General features: G+C 46.3%; 1 protein-coding gene across 1 annotated transcript in view; it reads left to right on the top strand.

The window, feature by feature from the left end:
* Window positions 1-3196: 3196 nt before the first annotated feature.
* Window positions 3197-17565, top strand: part of LOC147679608 (2'-5'-oligoadenylate synthase 1-like) — a 132860-nt gene continuing 118491 nt past the window's right edge. The window contains exons 1-3 of the mRNA XM_086943181.1: window positions 3197-4482; window positions 14626-14932; window positions 17211-17386. Of these exons, the coding sequence (XP_086799307.1) occupies window positions 4252-4482; window positions 14626-14932; window positions 17211-17386 (714 nt within the window). The 5' untranslated portion in view covers window positions 3197-4251. The remainder of the gene's footprint in view (window positions 4483-14625; window positions 14933-17210; window positions 17387-17565) is intronic.

Genomic DNA, 17565 nt, shown 5'->3' on the forward strand with positions numbered 1-17565 from the left:
GCAGAGTGGTAGTGCAGAGTGCAGATTGGTAGTGCAGAGTGCAGAGTGGTAGTGCAGAGTGCAGAGTGGTAGTGCAGAGTGCAGAGTGGTAGTGCAGAGTGCAGAGTGGTAGCGCAGAGTGCAGAGTGGTAGTGCAGAGTGCAGAGTGGTAGTGCAGAGTGAGAGTGCGGAGTGCGAGTGGTAGTGCAGAGTGCAGATTGGTAGTGCAGAGTGGTAGTGCAGAGTGCAGAGTGGTAGTGCAGAGTGCAGAGTGGTAGTGCGGAGTGGTAGTGAAGAGTGCAGAGTGGTAGTGCAGAGTGGTAGTGCAGAGTGCAGAGTGGTAGTGCGGAGTGCAGAGTGGTAGTGCAGAGTGCAGAGTGGTAGCGCAGAGTGGTAGTGCAGAGTGCAGATTGAGAGTGCAGAGTGCAGAGTGGTAGTGCAGAGTGCAGAGTGGTAGTGCAGAGTGCAGAGTGGTAGTGCAGAGTGGTAGTGCAGAGTGGTAGTGCAGAGTGGTAGTGCAGATTGGTAGTGCAGAGTGGTAGTGCAGAGTGGTAGTGCAGAGTGCAGAGTGGTAGTGCAGAGTGCAGAGTGGTAGTGCAGAGTGGTAGTGCAGAGTGGTAGTGCAGAGTGGTAGTGCAGAGTGCAGAGTGCAGATTGAGAGTGCGAGTGGTAGTGCAGAGTGCATATTGAGAGTGCGAGTGGTAGTGCAGAGTGCAGATTGAAAGTGCAGAGTGCAGATTGAGAGTGCAGAGTGCAGATTGGTTGTGCAGAGTGCAGATTGGTAGTGCAGAGTGGCAGTGCAGAATGCAGAGTGGTAGTGCAGAGTGGTAGTGCAGAGTGCAGAGTGGTAGCGCAGAGTGGTAGTGCAGAGCGCAGAGTGGTAGTGCAGAGCACAGAGTGGTAGTGCAGAGCGAGAGTGCAGAGTGCAGAGTGCAGATTGAGGGTGCGAGTGGTAGTGCAGAGTGCAGATTGAGAGTGCAGAGTGCAGATTGGTAGTGCAGATTGAGAGTGCAGAGTGCAGATTGGTAGTGCAGAGTGCAGATTGGTAGTGCAGAGTGCAGAGTAGTAGTGCAGAGTGGTAGTGCAGAGTGGTAGTGCAGAGTGCAGAGTGGTAGTGCAGAGTGCAGAGTGGTAGTGCAGAGTGCAGAGTGGTAGTGCAGAGTGCAGATTGAGAGTGCAGAGTGCAGATTGAGAGTGCAGAGTGCACATTGAGAGTGCAGAGTGCACATTGAGAGTGCAGAGTGCAGATTGAGAGTGCAGAGTGCAGATTGGTAGTGCAGAGTGCAGAGTGGTAGTACAGAGTGCCTAAAACACATTGCCATTTACAATGCCATTATCTCTAACTTAAAACAAACCCGAGCCCTAATGCATTCCTAATGCTTGTTTTCTCAGGTAGAGTCAATGTTTACAACTTTTATATGGGCAAAACATTTCCACGTCTTGCACTTAGCACTTTATATGAAGACCTTGATCAGGGTGGATTAGCACTCCCCAATCTCAAAGCCTACGATGATGCGTACTTTGCACAATATTTATCGAGGTTTAAGCCCGCACCACAAGTCCACTTCTATATTATTTTTTTTATTATTCTCATGTGTCAGGATAGCCAAATTCATTTTCCTTTGTTGATGCATAGATTGCCAAAGCTGGTCCGCAATAAGCGTTTGCAATGGCTTTTTAAAAGAAGACAGGCTTTTTAAAAAAAATATTCTATACCTGCAATCAACTCTACTTCCTTGTTAGAAGAGATTCTCCCCCCTATTGGTGTTAGACAACCCAGCTACCTGGCCGTAAAATGGGCGGAAGCGGGATTCATTAAAATTTCTGATTTTATACGGGATGGTAACTGGGTGTCTATAACAGATATGCGTCAATTATTAACCAGTGATTTTATTTTAATGAATTCTTATAGTACTCTATTTAAATATCTAGCCGAAATTAGTACTATTTCTTTCTTGGCGCAGAATCAGCTGGTGGAGAATCTGTTAGTAAAGGCTTCAGATAGGAAACCTGGAGCATGGAAGAAATATCTGATTTCAGTAAGCGGGTTTGATGTTGAATCTAAAGCTTTAAGGAAATGGTCAAAACAGGAAAATTGTGAAATGTCTCCCTATATTTGGACCACTATTAACAGGTTGAATTTCAGCTCCCTAAGTGGGGCAAATTGGCGTAGGATGTTATTTTTTAGTAAATGGCTTTTGTATCGAACCCCAGCTGCCCTGGCTAAAATGTACCCCAATCAGTCTTTCCAATGTTCTAGATGTTTGAATTGTCCTGCTGCGAATTGGACTCATATTATGCTTCGCTGTCCAAAGATTAATGCATTCTGGGCAGAGGTTTTAATCCATCTAGAAAAAGAATGTAATTTGCAGTTGGAAGTAAATGACAGGTTAATTCTATTTGGATTTGATTCGGACCTCCAGTTTGCTGATCCAGTAACTAGATTTCTTTATATAGCTATGGCGATAGCGAGATCACTGGTTCTGCAAAACTGGCGCTCTGACTTAATCCGTCAGTTCTGGAATGGGGGTGTAAGAAGAGAGGGGTTAAGAAAAGTGAATTTACCTTTGCTGCAAGAAATGGGGGACTTAATAAATTCAATAAAATATGGGGCACGAGATTTGATTAATACAAAAGGAAAGGACGTGTTGCTTAGCTTGTTTTGGTGAAGGGCTTTAAATGTGAATTATGACTTCTTTAAATGATTACTTATTTATCTATCTATTTATTGTGTAAATGTTTACATGAGGCTTTTTCTAAGGGAATATGATGATTTTATACATGATCTACTATTTTTATGAAGTGTATAAGATGTAAACAGAGACCATGAATTAATGGGAATTTTTTGTATTCTAAATAAGATTAACTGTGTTGTTTTAATGGTGTGTTATGTATATGTTTTGTTACTAACCTTGGCTTCAATAAAAAAAAATAAAAAATAAAAAAAATAAGTTTGATAGTCGACTAGTGAAAATAAACATAGGGGCAGATTTACAAGCCCCTTGCGCCACTTTTGCGTCACTTTTAACATGGGAAACGTGACGCAAAAGTGGCGCAAGGGGCTTGTAAATCTGCCCCATAATGCTGACTGTGGGGGGCTTACAGCTTCTGAGCTGGGTCACACTAGGCGCACTATCTGCCACAGTGTGCATCCTCCTGCTCGGTTTCTATTCTCCACAAAGCGTCCATATTCCTGCCTCCCTCCTACCTTCAGTTTCGTTTCTACGGCAGAGAACACTGAGATAGTCATGTCTCCCTGTTTTTCTGGAAAAACGTGTACGCCAACTATTCTTTTTACGGGTGTCTGTCGGTGCTGCTTGCAAATGTGTCATTTCACTGGTCCACTTTAAGAGCTGCGCCTACCGAGCCAATCCCTGAGGGGCGTGGCTGGCCGCGACCTTCAAAAGCAGAGCACTGACGAATCTCATCTTGAGTTGAGAGACAGCCTGAGAGAGCATCTCACCGCACCAACCACCTGTAACCAGAGAGAGCTTCGGAGATCCCATCCCGGGGAAGAATCTGACACCAGGGCGTCCGAGAGAGCTAGTCACCAAAAACGACTTGGGAGACCCTATCTCAAGAGAGAGACTGGGAGACCCTCTAACCAGAGACCTTGGCTTATCTTTTCAAAGGAGTGAGTTTGCGAGACCCTGCCTGGCTGTCACTAGAGAAACTTCTGACACAGAGCGAACGTAAGTCGTAAGACATCCTGAGAGTCGGGCTCGCTGATTTTGACACCTAACAGCGCCCAGTGGATGCGGTCACTAGAAAAAAAAATCCCTCAGACACCTGAGAGACCCCGGCAGAACCAGAGGGAGTGACAACCCCTATGACAGACAGAGACATACAGACCCTTTCACCAGAGAGACTGACGGACCCATCACACTAAAAAAACACTTAACAGGCCGGGTCACTCCAGCTAGCCTGGCCGAGGGTTTCACCAGAGAGAGGGGAACAGATCGTGACACAGAAAGACTGACAGACCCTTTCACCGGAGAGATTGACAGACCCTATCGTCATCAAGAGAGTAACAGACCCTGTCTCCAGAGAGAGGCTGACAGAGAGCGTCATCCGAGAGAAATCCCGACGGACTTTGATTTGAAGAGACAGCCTGACAGAGACTGTTAGTGTAGTGCTGTCGCCAGAGAGAGCCTGACTCAAAGTATCCTGTCAGAGTTTGAAAGTGACAGACTCAGCCGCCAGCGAGAGCCTCGGACAGCTGCCACTGACAGACAGAGCTTGAAGAGACAGCGCGGGTCGGCAGCAGCGGGGATGGCGTGGAATCAGGGACCAATGATGGTTGAGCTGCAGGGGCAACTCACGGAGAGTCAGAAGGCACTGGAGCTTTACCAGACCCCGGGGAACAAGCTTGACGCCTGGATCGAGCACCGCCTGCAGCCCGACGAGACCTTCAACTCCCAGGTGCGAGAGGCCATCGACAGGATCGCGACATTCCTGAAAGAGAACTGCTTCAAGACCACCAAGGTGCACAAAGTGGTGAAGGTGAGTCCTCCTCCCACAGGGAAGGGAATACGAGTCAGCCATTCAGTGCTTAATTTGTAAAATATGAAGTTCAGGTGCTCAATTGGAGGAGGCCACACCCACTTTCCTGCTCCACTCACTTCCTCCACTGGCTCCACCCACAATCAATCATAACCATGTAAATCAGTGTATAGTAAATGTTACATAAGCCAGGGCAGGGCCAGAGGACTACAAGGTGTTGGAGTGATGTCATCCATACTGGTAGACAGTATAGTTTAAGACTGCTTGGTCTGGAGAAGCACAACCTCTGAATTGAAAATGGAACACCACAATTGGGAGTTCTCTTTAATAATAAGAATTGATTTCTAACCAAATTAACCCTTTTTGCAAAATTAATCTATGCTCTCACCTATGCTTTGCAGTGTGCATGCAGTTTTTTGAGGACAGTTAATAATTCACTGTCCTATATTAGGATTTTTAATGTATAGTCTGAAACAAAAGGATGTCTCTTAGAAAAGAAGTAACCCACTGGCCTATTTAAAAGCAGTAACCCACTGACCTATTTACACTATTTGCACTTTTGATCTGCATGGTACACGTTATTTACAGCAGGCTTATTAACCCTCTGCACTTCCTAATGAGGAGTCAAAACCTCAACTAGACACAACTCCCATGCTCTCCAGGAAGAACATTAATCACGGAGTTATCTTGACATCTTTATTGTTGCCTGGAAATTGCTGGAGGCAAGGATCACAACAGTACATGCTTTAAAAACAAAAATAAACTTGCAAACACGGCGCCCCCTGAAGTCAGCACCCTGTGTGGTGGCACCAGTCGCACTGCCCTAGAGCTGGCCATGATGCCAATTTAACACAGGTGCACAGTATTATATCACCGTGGCATTTAGAAGGTGCAACACTGTCAGTAAACCGTACTTCACCTTTGTGACAGGCACAGCGTAAGTAGATAGTGTTGTGTGTGGAGCGCGACGCGGGACTCCCTCCACAGACCGGGTTGGCTGCTGGTGCAACAGGTGTTTTGACCTGCATCATACATGGAAAAAAGAAAAAAAACGGGGTGAATACTGCATGGAATGTGTGACAGTGCCAGCAAACAAACACAATTAAGGGGTCTGTGCATTTTGTCAGGCACTCACTACGGAGGTGGCCATGTACTAACTAGAATGTAAAGCATAATGTCTCCACTACCGGCGGGTGTCATGAGGTTGAAGGGTGCACACGTACCCCCACACAGTAACCACACCACTGCACAAACATCCTGAGCAACGAGCATGAGATTGACGATTTAGCAAATAAACTTTTAACAGGCGCACCTCGCCATATTGCACACCGGGGAGAACAGGTTTTATTAAAATACCGAAATCGAAGTATATCAAAAAGAGATGAAAAATGCACAGAAAACAGCGTTTCATGCGAGGCAACAGTTAAGTATGTCAACAAGTAGACAGAAAGGGGTTACGGCCAAAGGACAAGGCCCGCCCTTCTTCCAGCCTCCGGGCCCAGAGCATTACACACGGTGCAGGCAGCATGATTGCTCGGATTTGCACACGGTGCCGGCGGCATGATTGCTCGAACTCGAAGTCTATTTACCAAACACGGTGACCGTCACACCAAGCTCAATAAAAAGCGGTGTGGGTCTGGGTACTTAACTGGTTACTGGTGGCACTGCTTTTATAAGGCCTGCTGCTACACACACACACATTGCAGCACAACATGCTGGCTGCTTCAAATACTTCAATATATCATGCTAAACTGGCAGTGACTTCTGCAGTGCCTGTGTACAGGCGTTGGAATTTTGGAAAAAGGTTGCTCGTACACACGCTGACGCCGCCCCTACCCGCAGAACTAATTCCAGTCCAATCAGTGGCAAGCCCACACAGCAACACTGAACTGAAAGCAAATTCTCAGGGAACCACGGTCGGATATGGATTATTATCGCCTCAGCAAAGCAGCACTCTTCACCGAGGACTCGAGAGACGGTGATAGAGTGTGAACAACATTGTAGTGTCAATTATATCCACTGTGACATTTCACATGCAGTGGAGTCGTTGATATGAGTTGGCAGAGGCAACTCGATGTAAACCCGGCCCTGAAAAATAAGTGCAGGTGCTAAGCACCGGAACCCACAGATTAACACTGCAGCCATTATATTTTGGCCCATGCATAAATCCCTGTTTACACATTGGTCGGAATTATGAGTTGGTAAATATTTAAGGCATCCGATAACCATGTTATTCTCCCAACTCAGAATATGTGGTAGTTTATCGCACCATACACCGCGGTATCCTTATTTATCAGGTACGATAAATAATCAGGGCCATATAGTCTGCAAGGTGAGCCCCACCCCACCGCCCCAAGTATTTCTGGGTTATTTCTAGCGGTGCATTGTGTGAACGCTCTGACCATACTGTTCTTGAGCTATTCCAGGGAGGAAGGAGGAAAAACGGGCAATCCTCGTGAGCTCCTTGAAGACTGATAGTTTGGGGAGGAAAACTGAAATCTTCCATTGTGGGAACTTTAACAATTAGCGTTTTGGGCCACAAAAAGGACAGCTTCTGAATCCTCATTTCCTCGTCACCACTGAATGAGGCGTGATCTCTCCAGGAGTCACCAACTGCGGAACCCCATCCTTGACGACCGTTGTTTATCTAGCTAAGCCTCTCTGTTGGTCATTAGTGCTCTTTCCCAGTCCTCTAAACAGTTGCTTTGTTTAGCCTACATGCAGAATAGTTTTGCACAGGGCTTTAAGTGGGCAGGGTGCTGCCGGTTCTCAGCATCGGCAGTTCTAAACATGCATTTACAATGCAATAGGTCTCGCAATTGCAAGATTTTGAGCTATTGGCATTGTAAATGGCAATGTCTTTATAATATGAAAAGGCATTGTCATTTACAATTCCAATACGTCAAACTTTGGCAAAAGCAAGACCTATTGTATTGCAGAGCACGGTGGTTTGGAGCAGTTCGACTATCTACTTGCCCAACGCATCTCGCTGCAGCAAGTGCCGAAGGAAGCCGACCCTGCAGCAGACGGACTGAGAGAGACTCTGTCTTTTCTCTTGCCGAGTAATCCATCTCCAATGTTTCCAAGCTGCCCCTGCGGGGCGTTGGGAAATCGAGTCCTGAGACAGAGAGATACCAGACCTCCTTCATTCTAAACCAAGGTACGGAGCGGATTAGTCCCTAAGAGAAATCTTGGATACATTCTTGGCAACAAAATACTAAACCTATGCTACACCTCACTTACTTCTTCCCTCGTACCAGACCTAGGTTAGGTACATTGGGGTAGGCGTATTTTAAAGGCACCAGTTGAGTACTTTTAGTCATTGTTATTTATATATGTATTTTATGTAAGCATGGGCGAATTTTGCGAATCTCGCGTTCGCGAATTTTGCGGATTTGCGAACTCGCAATCCGCAAAATCCGCGAATTCCCGCAAATTTGCGGATTTTTTTTTTTTTTGTGTTCGCCCGTGTTTCTGCCAGTTCGCGAGGGTTTTTACAATTTCGCAATTTGCGAACTTACCTGTCGGGTCGCAAGTTTTGCGAACTTGTTGTTTCTACGTGTCCAGCCTGTTTGGGACACTCTTATTCATCACTGCCACTCTCTGTCACCACTGCCACTCTCTGACTACTCATGCCACCCTCTGGCCCACCCATGCCACCCTCTGTTTCATCACCACACCCTCTGGTTGTCCAGTGTACATTATTTTCGGCAAAGCAAAGTACACCTTCCCTGCCTCAAGTGACCTGAATTAATTTGGGGCTGATTAATGTGTCACAGAATATTTTTTTAGCTGGCACCTGCTTCCTTAGTGCGCCCTGATTAGTGATCTTTTGCACTTGCTAAGTGCTTTCATTGTTGCAAAATTAGTTACAACACCTGCCCTGCCCCAACTGACAATAATGAATTAGGGGCTGATTAATGGATTTTAACTTCCAGCCTGGCTCCTGCTTGTCTCCCTTAGCTGTAATTCAGGACCTTTGTGGCATATGTGTAACTATTCTGAGGTTCAGAGCAGGGTCACATAATAGTTGCAACTGGCAACTGAACTCTGGAGGGGCCCCTCAGGAAGCACTACAGGAAATGGCTACTAATGATGAGCCTGAACTTTTGAACCTGGTAAGTAGTTTCAGTTTTGCTAAGATCGTATTTCTGCAATTTAGCACTTATTCGCGGGGCGCGAAGTTGTACTGGGAAGCCGCGAACTCACGCGAACAGTGCGAGCAGTGCGAGCAAAATCCGCTGCTCGCGGATTTGCGGATTTTGCGGGAGATTCGCGAATCTCGCGGATTGCGAATTTCCCGAAAATCCGCAAAATCCGCGAGCGAAACGGATTTTCCGCCCATGCTTAATTTTATGGCTTAGAAACCATACCATGCTTTTACAGTATTATTTTATACTACTCTTCTTGCTGTATGCATTATACTTTACAGCCAGTATTACGATTGTAGCAATTCATTTCTTCTGCATGAGAAAGAAGACTGTTCAATAAATACCTTTTATTGAAAAGGCCTGTCTCTCTATTTCTCTGCACCTCTGGTGAAACGAAGCATGCACGATTGACTGAGTGAGATATCTATCTATTGTTTTCACGACTCTAGAGATACATTTTATCTTGGAGAAACAAAGTTGTCATGTTTATGTGGTTGTCAGAAACTAATCCCTTCTTGTTTATTCAATAAAGTTTCTAGTGACCTCTGAGCTAGCTGGCACTCACAATTAAGTCTAATATATTTGATAGAGACCTAGTCGACCTAAGTCCTACGTCAATTCTATAGTATATATTATTCCAATGCGCAGAGTCTATTGGGAATATAGGAACTACACTACAGTACCTGGTGGCATAATCCACTACCACCAGGATAAACCTGTGCCCAGAGGCTGTTTGGGGATCTATTGGTCCAACAATGTCAATTCCAACTCTTTCAAAGGGAACCCCCACCACACGTAGTGGTATCAGAGGGGCCTTTCTACTGCCACCTGCTTTGCCACTGGCTTGGCAGGTCACACAGGAGCAACACAACTCCTTGGTGTCTTCTGACATGTGGGGCCAGTGAAAGTGAGGGACAAGCCTGTCCCAAGTCCTGTCTGGCCAAGATGTCCTGCTAGGGAAATATCATGGGCTAGTGTCAAAAGGAAGCCCCTGAATGCCAAAAGTATGATCAACCTCCTGGAAGCATCACGGTTGGGATCTCTAGCCTCTGAATACAGGAGCCCTTCATCCCAATAAACTTTATGGGTTCCACTAGCATTCCCTGCAGACTCAGCAGAAGCTTGCTGTCTGAGGGGTTCAAGAGGAGGGCAGTCCAACTGCGCCTGCCTCAGCTCTGCCCTGGAAGGTCCCAATGTCCCAAGAAACTCAACCTGATCAGGTTCAAGCTCTTCTAGGACAGTTCCTTCTTCAGGCTCACAATCAGCTTCCTCAGAAGGCTGATCCTCATACCGAGGCAGGGGGAAGGCACTGCTTTGACCCTACTGCTCCTTCTCCTGGTAGGCAACTGGTTCATTATTCCAGAATCCAGTGCCTGTTCAGTGTTAGACTTTTTGACCTGTGACCTAGTCACTGCAATGACATGTGCTGAGATTCCTAACATTTCTGCATGAGTCGCAAACTCCACTTCAGACCATTCTGAAGTCTCTAGGTCATTGCCAAGCAAACATTCTACAGGGAGGTCTGAACTAAGAACAACCTTCTTAAGACCAGTTACCCCTCCCCACAATAAATTAACAACTGCCATATCATGTGTGGTAGTGACATTGCTAGCATTGGTCACTAGGTAAGTTTCACCTAGTATGATCTGTCCAGGGTCCACAAAGTTAGGTCTCACCATTGTGACACTGGCACCTGTGTCCCTGTAGGCTTGAGCCACTTTATCATTGACTAAAGGAGTTTGTCTGTACTTGCTAATATTGGGACTCACAGTAGAGGACATATCTATGTCCCCATCACAGATCAAAACAGCTTAGGTTGGCACTCTGACTAGACCAGAGTCCATCCCAGTTCCCAGGGTTAACCCTACTACACCATTCTGTTGAGAACCACCACTTGGAGCTGAACTAGGGGGAACAGTTGCCTTAGGGGCAGTATTGACTGGAGCTGTCTCCTTCTTGGTGCAATAATTGGTCCAGTGAGTATTAACTTTACAAATCTTGCACCATGGTTTCTTAGGACCTTCTTTCTTTTTGGATTGTTGGCCACTCCCACCATTAGAAGCTTTTTGGGGACCTTGTGAAGACTTCTGGTCTTTACCTTTCTCCCCACCCTTTTGGTCTTGCTTCTTCTGGTCACCACCTTGGTTCTGTACCATCTTCACCCTGGTTCTGACCCATTTGTCTGTCTTCTTACCCAATTCTTGGGTAGAGGTCAAATCAGAGTCAACCAAGTGCTGATGCAACAACTGGTTTTGCAATTATCTGTGGAATCGCTGGGGCTTCTAGGAACAACCAAAGGTTAGGAAGTAGGAGGCCCACGGGACATGCGTGCAGTGTCTAAACACAGCCGCGGGTTACCATTGACTTTCTATGGGAAACGAACAAGTTACAATTTTACAATTTAAGGACACTTCTAAATGAACTACGATGGAACCCTTTTAGACTTAGACACTAGGAGGGCCAATACCCTCGAGACTACCAGAGTACTTGTGTTACCTCACCCACGGAAGCCGGTGCATAGGTGTCTTTTGGTGTCAGGTTTTGTCTTCGATTTCAATGGAGATCTGCAAAGAAGTGTTGTAGGAGACCTAGGGAAAAGTATCCGGGTGGATCCAAGGGTGGATCGAAGATCTGAAGAACCTGAAAGCAGAAGGGACAGAGTCTTGGTCACTTGCCAGTGACCAGGATGGCGATGGGAAGCTGCCAGCCAATGCCAGGTGATTTCAGGTGAAAAGGTGAAGTTTGTCTCTTCAGCCACGAGGTCCTGGAGGAGTCGACGACAACTAGGAGCTGGATTCGAGCTGTCCCGCAAAGGATCTAGTTGACTGCGGTGTCGGTATCCGGATTGGACCCAACAAGCCTTGGCAAACACAATCCACGCAAGATGCCAAGATTGGCTTCGGTGCAGACCAGCAAGGTCTGAGGAACTTCTCCTTTGCAGGGAAGTTGGAGCAAGCCTGGAGCAACCAGAAAAGCAAGTTAAATCAAAGGATTGTCTTCTTGGGGGCTTACTAGCCAATGGACTAGGAACCGCGAAGACACGCCAAGCTGAAATGCACAAAGCGGGCCCATAGGGCACTCGTGGAGTATGGTCCTCTGAGCTTCAGTGCAAATGGTGCTAGGGGCTGAGGCTTCAAACACCCCAATGCACAACTTCGGGATACCTCGGGAAGTAGGTGCAGTTTGCAAAATGCAGGCTATCCAGGAGTTCCGGACCACTTCTCTCGTGTCAGCTACTGGTCTCAGCTTTGCTGGGAGCTCGGGTCAGCTTCAGAGATGTCTGGAAGTCAGTGTCTTGTGTCACAGATTCTTCAGGATCCGGCGGGAGCTTTTAAAATGCAGACTGGCAAAGATGCAGTTGGTGCCTGTTTGAACAGGGTGGTTGCTCCTTGACCACAAGGGAGATGTCTTCCATCTTCCATTCGATATGGAATGTCGAAGGTCCAAGATATATGTTGCAGAGTTTCATCCAGGGTAATCTAAAGTCCTAGGGACTGGGGTTCTATACTTATAGTAAGTTTAGGGGTTGGACTAAGTCTAAGGTCCCTCCTATGGGTGGACCTGGGGATGGGGTGGTTAGATCCCTTCCCCTTTGTCCAGTTTCGCGCCAGAGCTTGGTCTGAGTGCCCCAGCAACCAGGTTGAACTGGGAAATGCATGGAGCACCTTGTGTGCCCCAGGCAGTGTCTGAAAAGCATTCACCGAATACAACCCACCCTGCCCCAATACACTAAAGCCTGTCTGCGGAGGTGCTAGCACCTCCCTGGACAGGAAACCTATTGTTCAGGCCTCCCCTGCCAGAGTTTTGTCCAGCAGCAGGAGGGCAGACTCGTGTCTGTGGCAGCAGCATCCATTTTGTGATGCTGGGGCTCTGTTTAACTTTAACCGGGTTAACCAGTAACTACATGTCTTCTCCCTCTAGAAGAGTGGAATGCTACCCCTGCTGCCAGAACTGGCAAGGGGTAGTATTCCAAGGTGTTTGACACCTTACACAACATGCTTTGATAAAGCCAAGCCAAAGTTGGCATTAACCGCAAGGATTATAATGACCTTAAGAATATATGGTATGGCTATATCATAGAACAGCTATAAGGAGATGGTTCAGAAAGCTGCAGAGGGGCTCATCTTATGCTAGGGCACCCTCTCACACAAAACCAAGCACTCTGCCTCCAGGATTGTCAAGGCCTGCCATAGGAGTGACTTATAGGTTAATATGTGTCTCTCTATATATATAGATATAGGTGTACTATATCTCAGTAAGGGATGAGTACACCACCTTACCCAGGTTGTAATTGCAGACCTGTGGTGTCAGTTTGGAGGGCCAGCCAGGGGTGGCATAATACATGCTGCAGCCCCTGGTAGGCCTCGGGTGCACCTATGCCCTGGGTTTCTAGGGTACACTATACAGGGGCTCACAAGGGTGACCCAGTAACCAATATGGTATGTACCTAAAGTACATGGTATCAATTTAGAAGAGCACAGCTAGGCTGTGGGCCTGATTAGCAGGACCACAGTCATACTAAAGTCGAAAAACCAGTGAAGCGCAGCAAAAAGTGGGGGTAACCATAGGAAGCAGACTCTACTCTCTTATAGTGAGCACACCTCCCTTCCAGGCTAGGTTTTCCCACTGGCTCTCGTGCCAAACATGGGGGTCAGAACCAGTGGGAACCAGTTACTGATAGCAGCAAAAGGCTGGGGGCAGCTAACAAAGGCGGCAAGCCTTTGAAGCTCCCTCTTCGACAACCCTTCTCATCCTGAGGATGAGGCAGGACACCTCTGCCCAGAATGTGCTTTGTTCCCGGACCCAGAGAGCAGAGGGCTGTCTACCCAGGGGTACAGAAACCTTTCTGGTGGTGGCAGATCGCTGGGGGTTAGTCAGAAACCATTCAAGAATTGGTTGTTTTCAGGGGGCACTTTTGCACACAAAGTAATTAGTTCCCTTCAGTGGAAAGGACTGCAATGGCAATGTGTGCCTTTTGAAACCCCAAAAATTATTTTGTTTTTAGCCAATTTGTTTTTTTATATTAGTGAGAGCCCGGCGACTCACCCAACAATAACACTTTACAAACGCCACTACAAAAAACAAGCATTGGGAAAGGCAAAAGGCTGTCTGTCAATACCAGATCTATCAGTTGTGCCAGTGCTTGTTATTGGATTCTACCTTAACCCCTTAAGTGCTGCTGACGGCCAATGGTCGTCAGCAGCGCTACCTCCCCAGTGCTGCGCACGACCATTGAACGTCCATTCAGCACTAGTTCTAATGGGCAGCGCAGCACTGGGGAGAAATGTTTACACGCAGCTAAGGTGTTAACTCATGTTTTGCTCCAAGAGCTTATTTAAATAACAACCCTAACTTCTGAAACCCACACAGATTAGAATGCTGCTCAGCCTTGATTTAGTCTCGAAGGGGCGCCAGAAAGTAATATGTAATTGGATAAAATGCACTATCTATGTAACCTTTCTGCAACCCCGGTATTGGTGTTTGATGGAAATGTGATGCCTCCGTCCCGTTTCTGTAGGGAATGGGCCACCTCTGTTGTCCAGAAGCTAAATATGCATGGAGACCAACTGATCATGGTCAAAATATGGTTACATTTACTAAGTAAAATATCAAACAAAATCTTTAGTAGCCTTTTTATTAAGTGAGCAAAATGGTGCGAACATAATGGGACTGACTGGCTGCAACTTACTTTTGTAGTACTTTTGAATTCCAGAAGTAAGCCAGGAGAAAACCAGGGGTACTCCTAGTTTACACCTGAAATTAATGAGTAAGCCAGTAGTACTACAAGGGTAAGGGACACCAAAGCATACGCCAGTCTTTGTGAATTGGGGCTACAGTCCTTACCATCTGCTCAGGGAAGGCGGTGTAGTAAAGTGGGTCTCAATGCATCTACCTTTGTTACTTTCCAGCGCAGATCTGTCGTCCTCTTTAGTTGGCTGGTCCAGGGCATGATTCACCTGCAATAACAACCCTGTTCCTTCTGGTTTTGTAGGGGGGATCCTCTGGTAAAGGCACAGCCTTGAAGAATGGTTCTGATGCAGACTTGGCGGTCTTCCTGAGCTGCTTCCAGACTTTACAGGACCAGTATACGGTGCGAGGCAATGTCATTGCTGAAATCCGTGAGATGTTGAACAAAAGCTGGAAAAGCATTGCCTACGAGGTTGAGATTGAGGAACGAAAAGCCACTCTGGATTCTAAAGGACAACCGCGCCAGCCACGTTCCCTGTCCTTCAGCATACGTTCCAGGAAGGTGAATGAGGCCATTGATGTGGATGTACTTCCTGCTTTTGACATTCTAGGTAAAGTAATAACATGATTACCTGTTGTGTAAATCACTTGTTCACTTGGTACTGCAGATAACAGAAGTGTATTGGTCAACTCAATGGACGCCAGTAAACTGAAAAAGCTGAGGGTTTAATGGACAAATCAGGATTTAAGTCTGTGACCATGCAGTTAAACAGCATACATGCCATTGAATGTGTCTGCTCTTAGAGCTACCGAACCAGTTGTGCCAGGAATGATATAGCTTAACTACATATTGGGAATGTTACAGATCTCCATCCCACGCCCAATACTGGGCACTATTGATTTGGAAATCAAGGGCTTTGTGTGAGGAGCAAGCACACCCGGGATCCAGATGCCCAAACCTGTCTGCAGACACAGGGGTGTGAGGTCTCAGTTTGCCACACATGGCACCTATTACCTGGTAAACTACTTATCACATATGACATACTGGGCAGAGGCAATGCAAGATCTCCCAACCTAGGACCAGATTGATAGTGCTATGACACACTGCGGGGACTCAATCTATGCCCTCTACTCAACAAAACCCAAGGCACGGGTCTTGGCCAGCCCCATAATATTGAACAGTTTTAGAGTTTGGAAGCAGGCTCATATAGCCCTCAGAATGGACCCTTGGCTCCATGCGGTGACCACTATTTGGAATAATGTGAGGATCAGAGTATGGGGGCAGATGGTCGGTTAGCGAATGTGAAAGGAGTATGGAATTTGTTCACTTATCCAACTGCTCTCCAGGCCCTCATTTCAATCCTTCATGGATCTTGCTGTGGAATTCTGTCTTCCACCGACGACTCATTGACAGTATCTCCAGCTTCAAGGCAGTCTTTGTGGGCCAATGTCAGAGGTCTATGGGGTACACCTATTCCCAGGAGGCTCGACTGAAATTTGCTTATTTTATATTGTTGCATAACTGGTACAGGTTGCCGGTCAAACTACAAAGAGCTGGTCTATTACCACACCCCAACAGTTGGAGGTGCGCAGTAGGGGGGTGGAAATTACACATATTCTATAGACCTGCCCTCAACCTATTGGCTACTGGTTGGACTTGTGGTCTACTGTTAGAGAACTGGAGGATGCCCAAATAGTTCCCTAGCACAGAAGAACTCATCTACACAATATGTCCAAATGTGAGATACCCTCCAAACATGAGAGACGGTGCTAGAAGCTGGAAAATTGTGCTATTGGAAGAAACTGATGGTCCATAACGGAGTAGACTTCTGGAGCTGGAAAAGACTGCACAGTGTGAATGGTTCATATACAAGATAGTTGATCAATTGGAAGTATACTGCTGGGTTTGGAAACCATTTCGGCTGCTGTGGTTGAGGGGGGTAACAAATTTAGGATCTGTTGTAGCCTTCCCAGGAAGGGGGGTGGTAGTTTGTAAGGCCCCATCGTTTTTGCCCCCGTTATTCATTTACTGTTTGCAATTTAAAGGGGGACCAAGCCCCCCACTTCTTCTAATTTCTCAACATGTTGAACCCCATGGATTGCAGTTGGTGTTATGCACTATGTACTACGGGGTCTTCTTTATGATACCTAAGAATATGGGTATGCTTGTTTGTTTTCAGGCACTGGGAAAACTGCAGTCTCATGATGTTCCTAGTGCTTACCTTAAATTCTTCTTGGGATGTTGTGTTGATTTTGTGTGCATTGTGCTCCAAATCCCAATAAAGAATTGTTTAAAAAAAAAAAGGAACAATATTGCTGAATTGAGAATTTGGACGGCTTAGGAAGGAGTGGGAATAAAAGCCACATAGTGGAAATTGGTGCTAAACACAACAACCTTGCGGAGATGGTGAAGGCTGGCAGAAGAAGCTCTTGATAGTGTGGGAGCTGAGAAGTAGGGCTAGCAAAGCTAAAGATCTAGGAGAGTCTGAAGTCCATTTTGGAACCTATAAAATAGGGCTTGATGGGGAGAAACAAACTTTTCCTCATATTGATGGATCACAATGTTACATGAACTCCTGTATCTGACATTTGTACATAGTCTATTCGTTGATTAGCTTGCTGTGCAAGTCTACCCCAAAGAGAAGGGGGAGGAGCATCTATCCCACTATAAGTAATCAAACCCAAGTCAGAGTTGGTGTTACAGTATTGAACCCACTTTTGATCATGTGTACTTTGTTGTCGAGTGCTAACTAATTTGTTCACTCTGCGTGTAGTAGAATGAAGCAAGCAATGATTCCCTACATTTATATGGGCCAGATGTCTCACCCACGAAAAATTAGAAAAAACTGTTTATTGATGAATAATGGCGGATTTCCATCCTTTGTTCAGGCCAAGTTACCACCGGTGTAAAACCCATCCCGGAAATCTACATCTCCTTAATAAAGGCTAGTAATGGCCCTGGCGACTTCACTCCTTGCTTCACAGAACTGCAAAGAGACTTTGTAAAATATTGCCCACCAAAGGTCAAGAGCTTGATTCGCCTGGTGAAGCACTGGTACAAGGAGGTAAGCTAACAAATTATTTAAATGGGAACAATAAGACTGTTGATGTGTGTATGCATGTTGTTGTGGTAGCTCTTTGGAAATACGCCTCTATGAAAATACACCGTGGCATAGAAACTGCTGCACACGCTACGCTGGTGACCTGCTGACCATATTTTCCCTGCTGTTGGACAACTCTGCTC

The sequence above is a fragment of the Lissotriton vulgaris genome, chromosome 11 (assembly GCF_964263255.1).
Source record: "Lissotriton vulgaris chromosome 11, aLisVul1.2, whole genome shotgun sequence".
Classification (NCBI taxonomy): Eukaryota; Metazoa; Chordata; class Amphibia; order Caudata; family Salamandridae; genus Lissotriton; species Lissotriton vulgaris.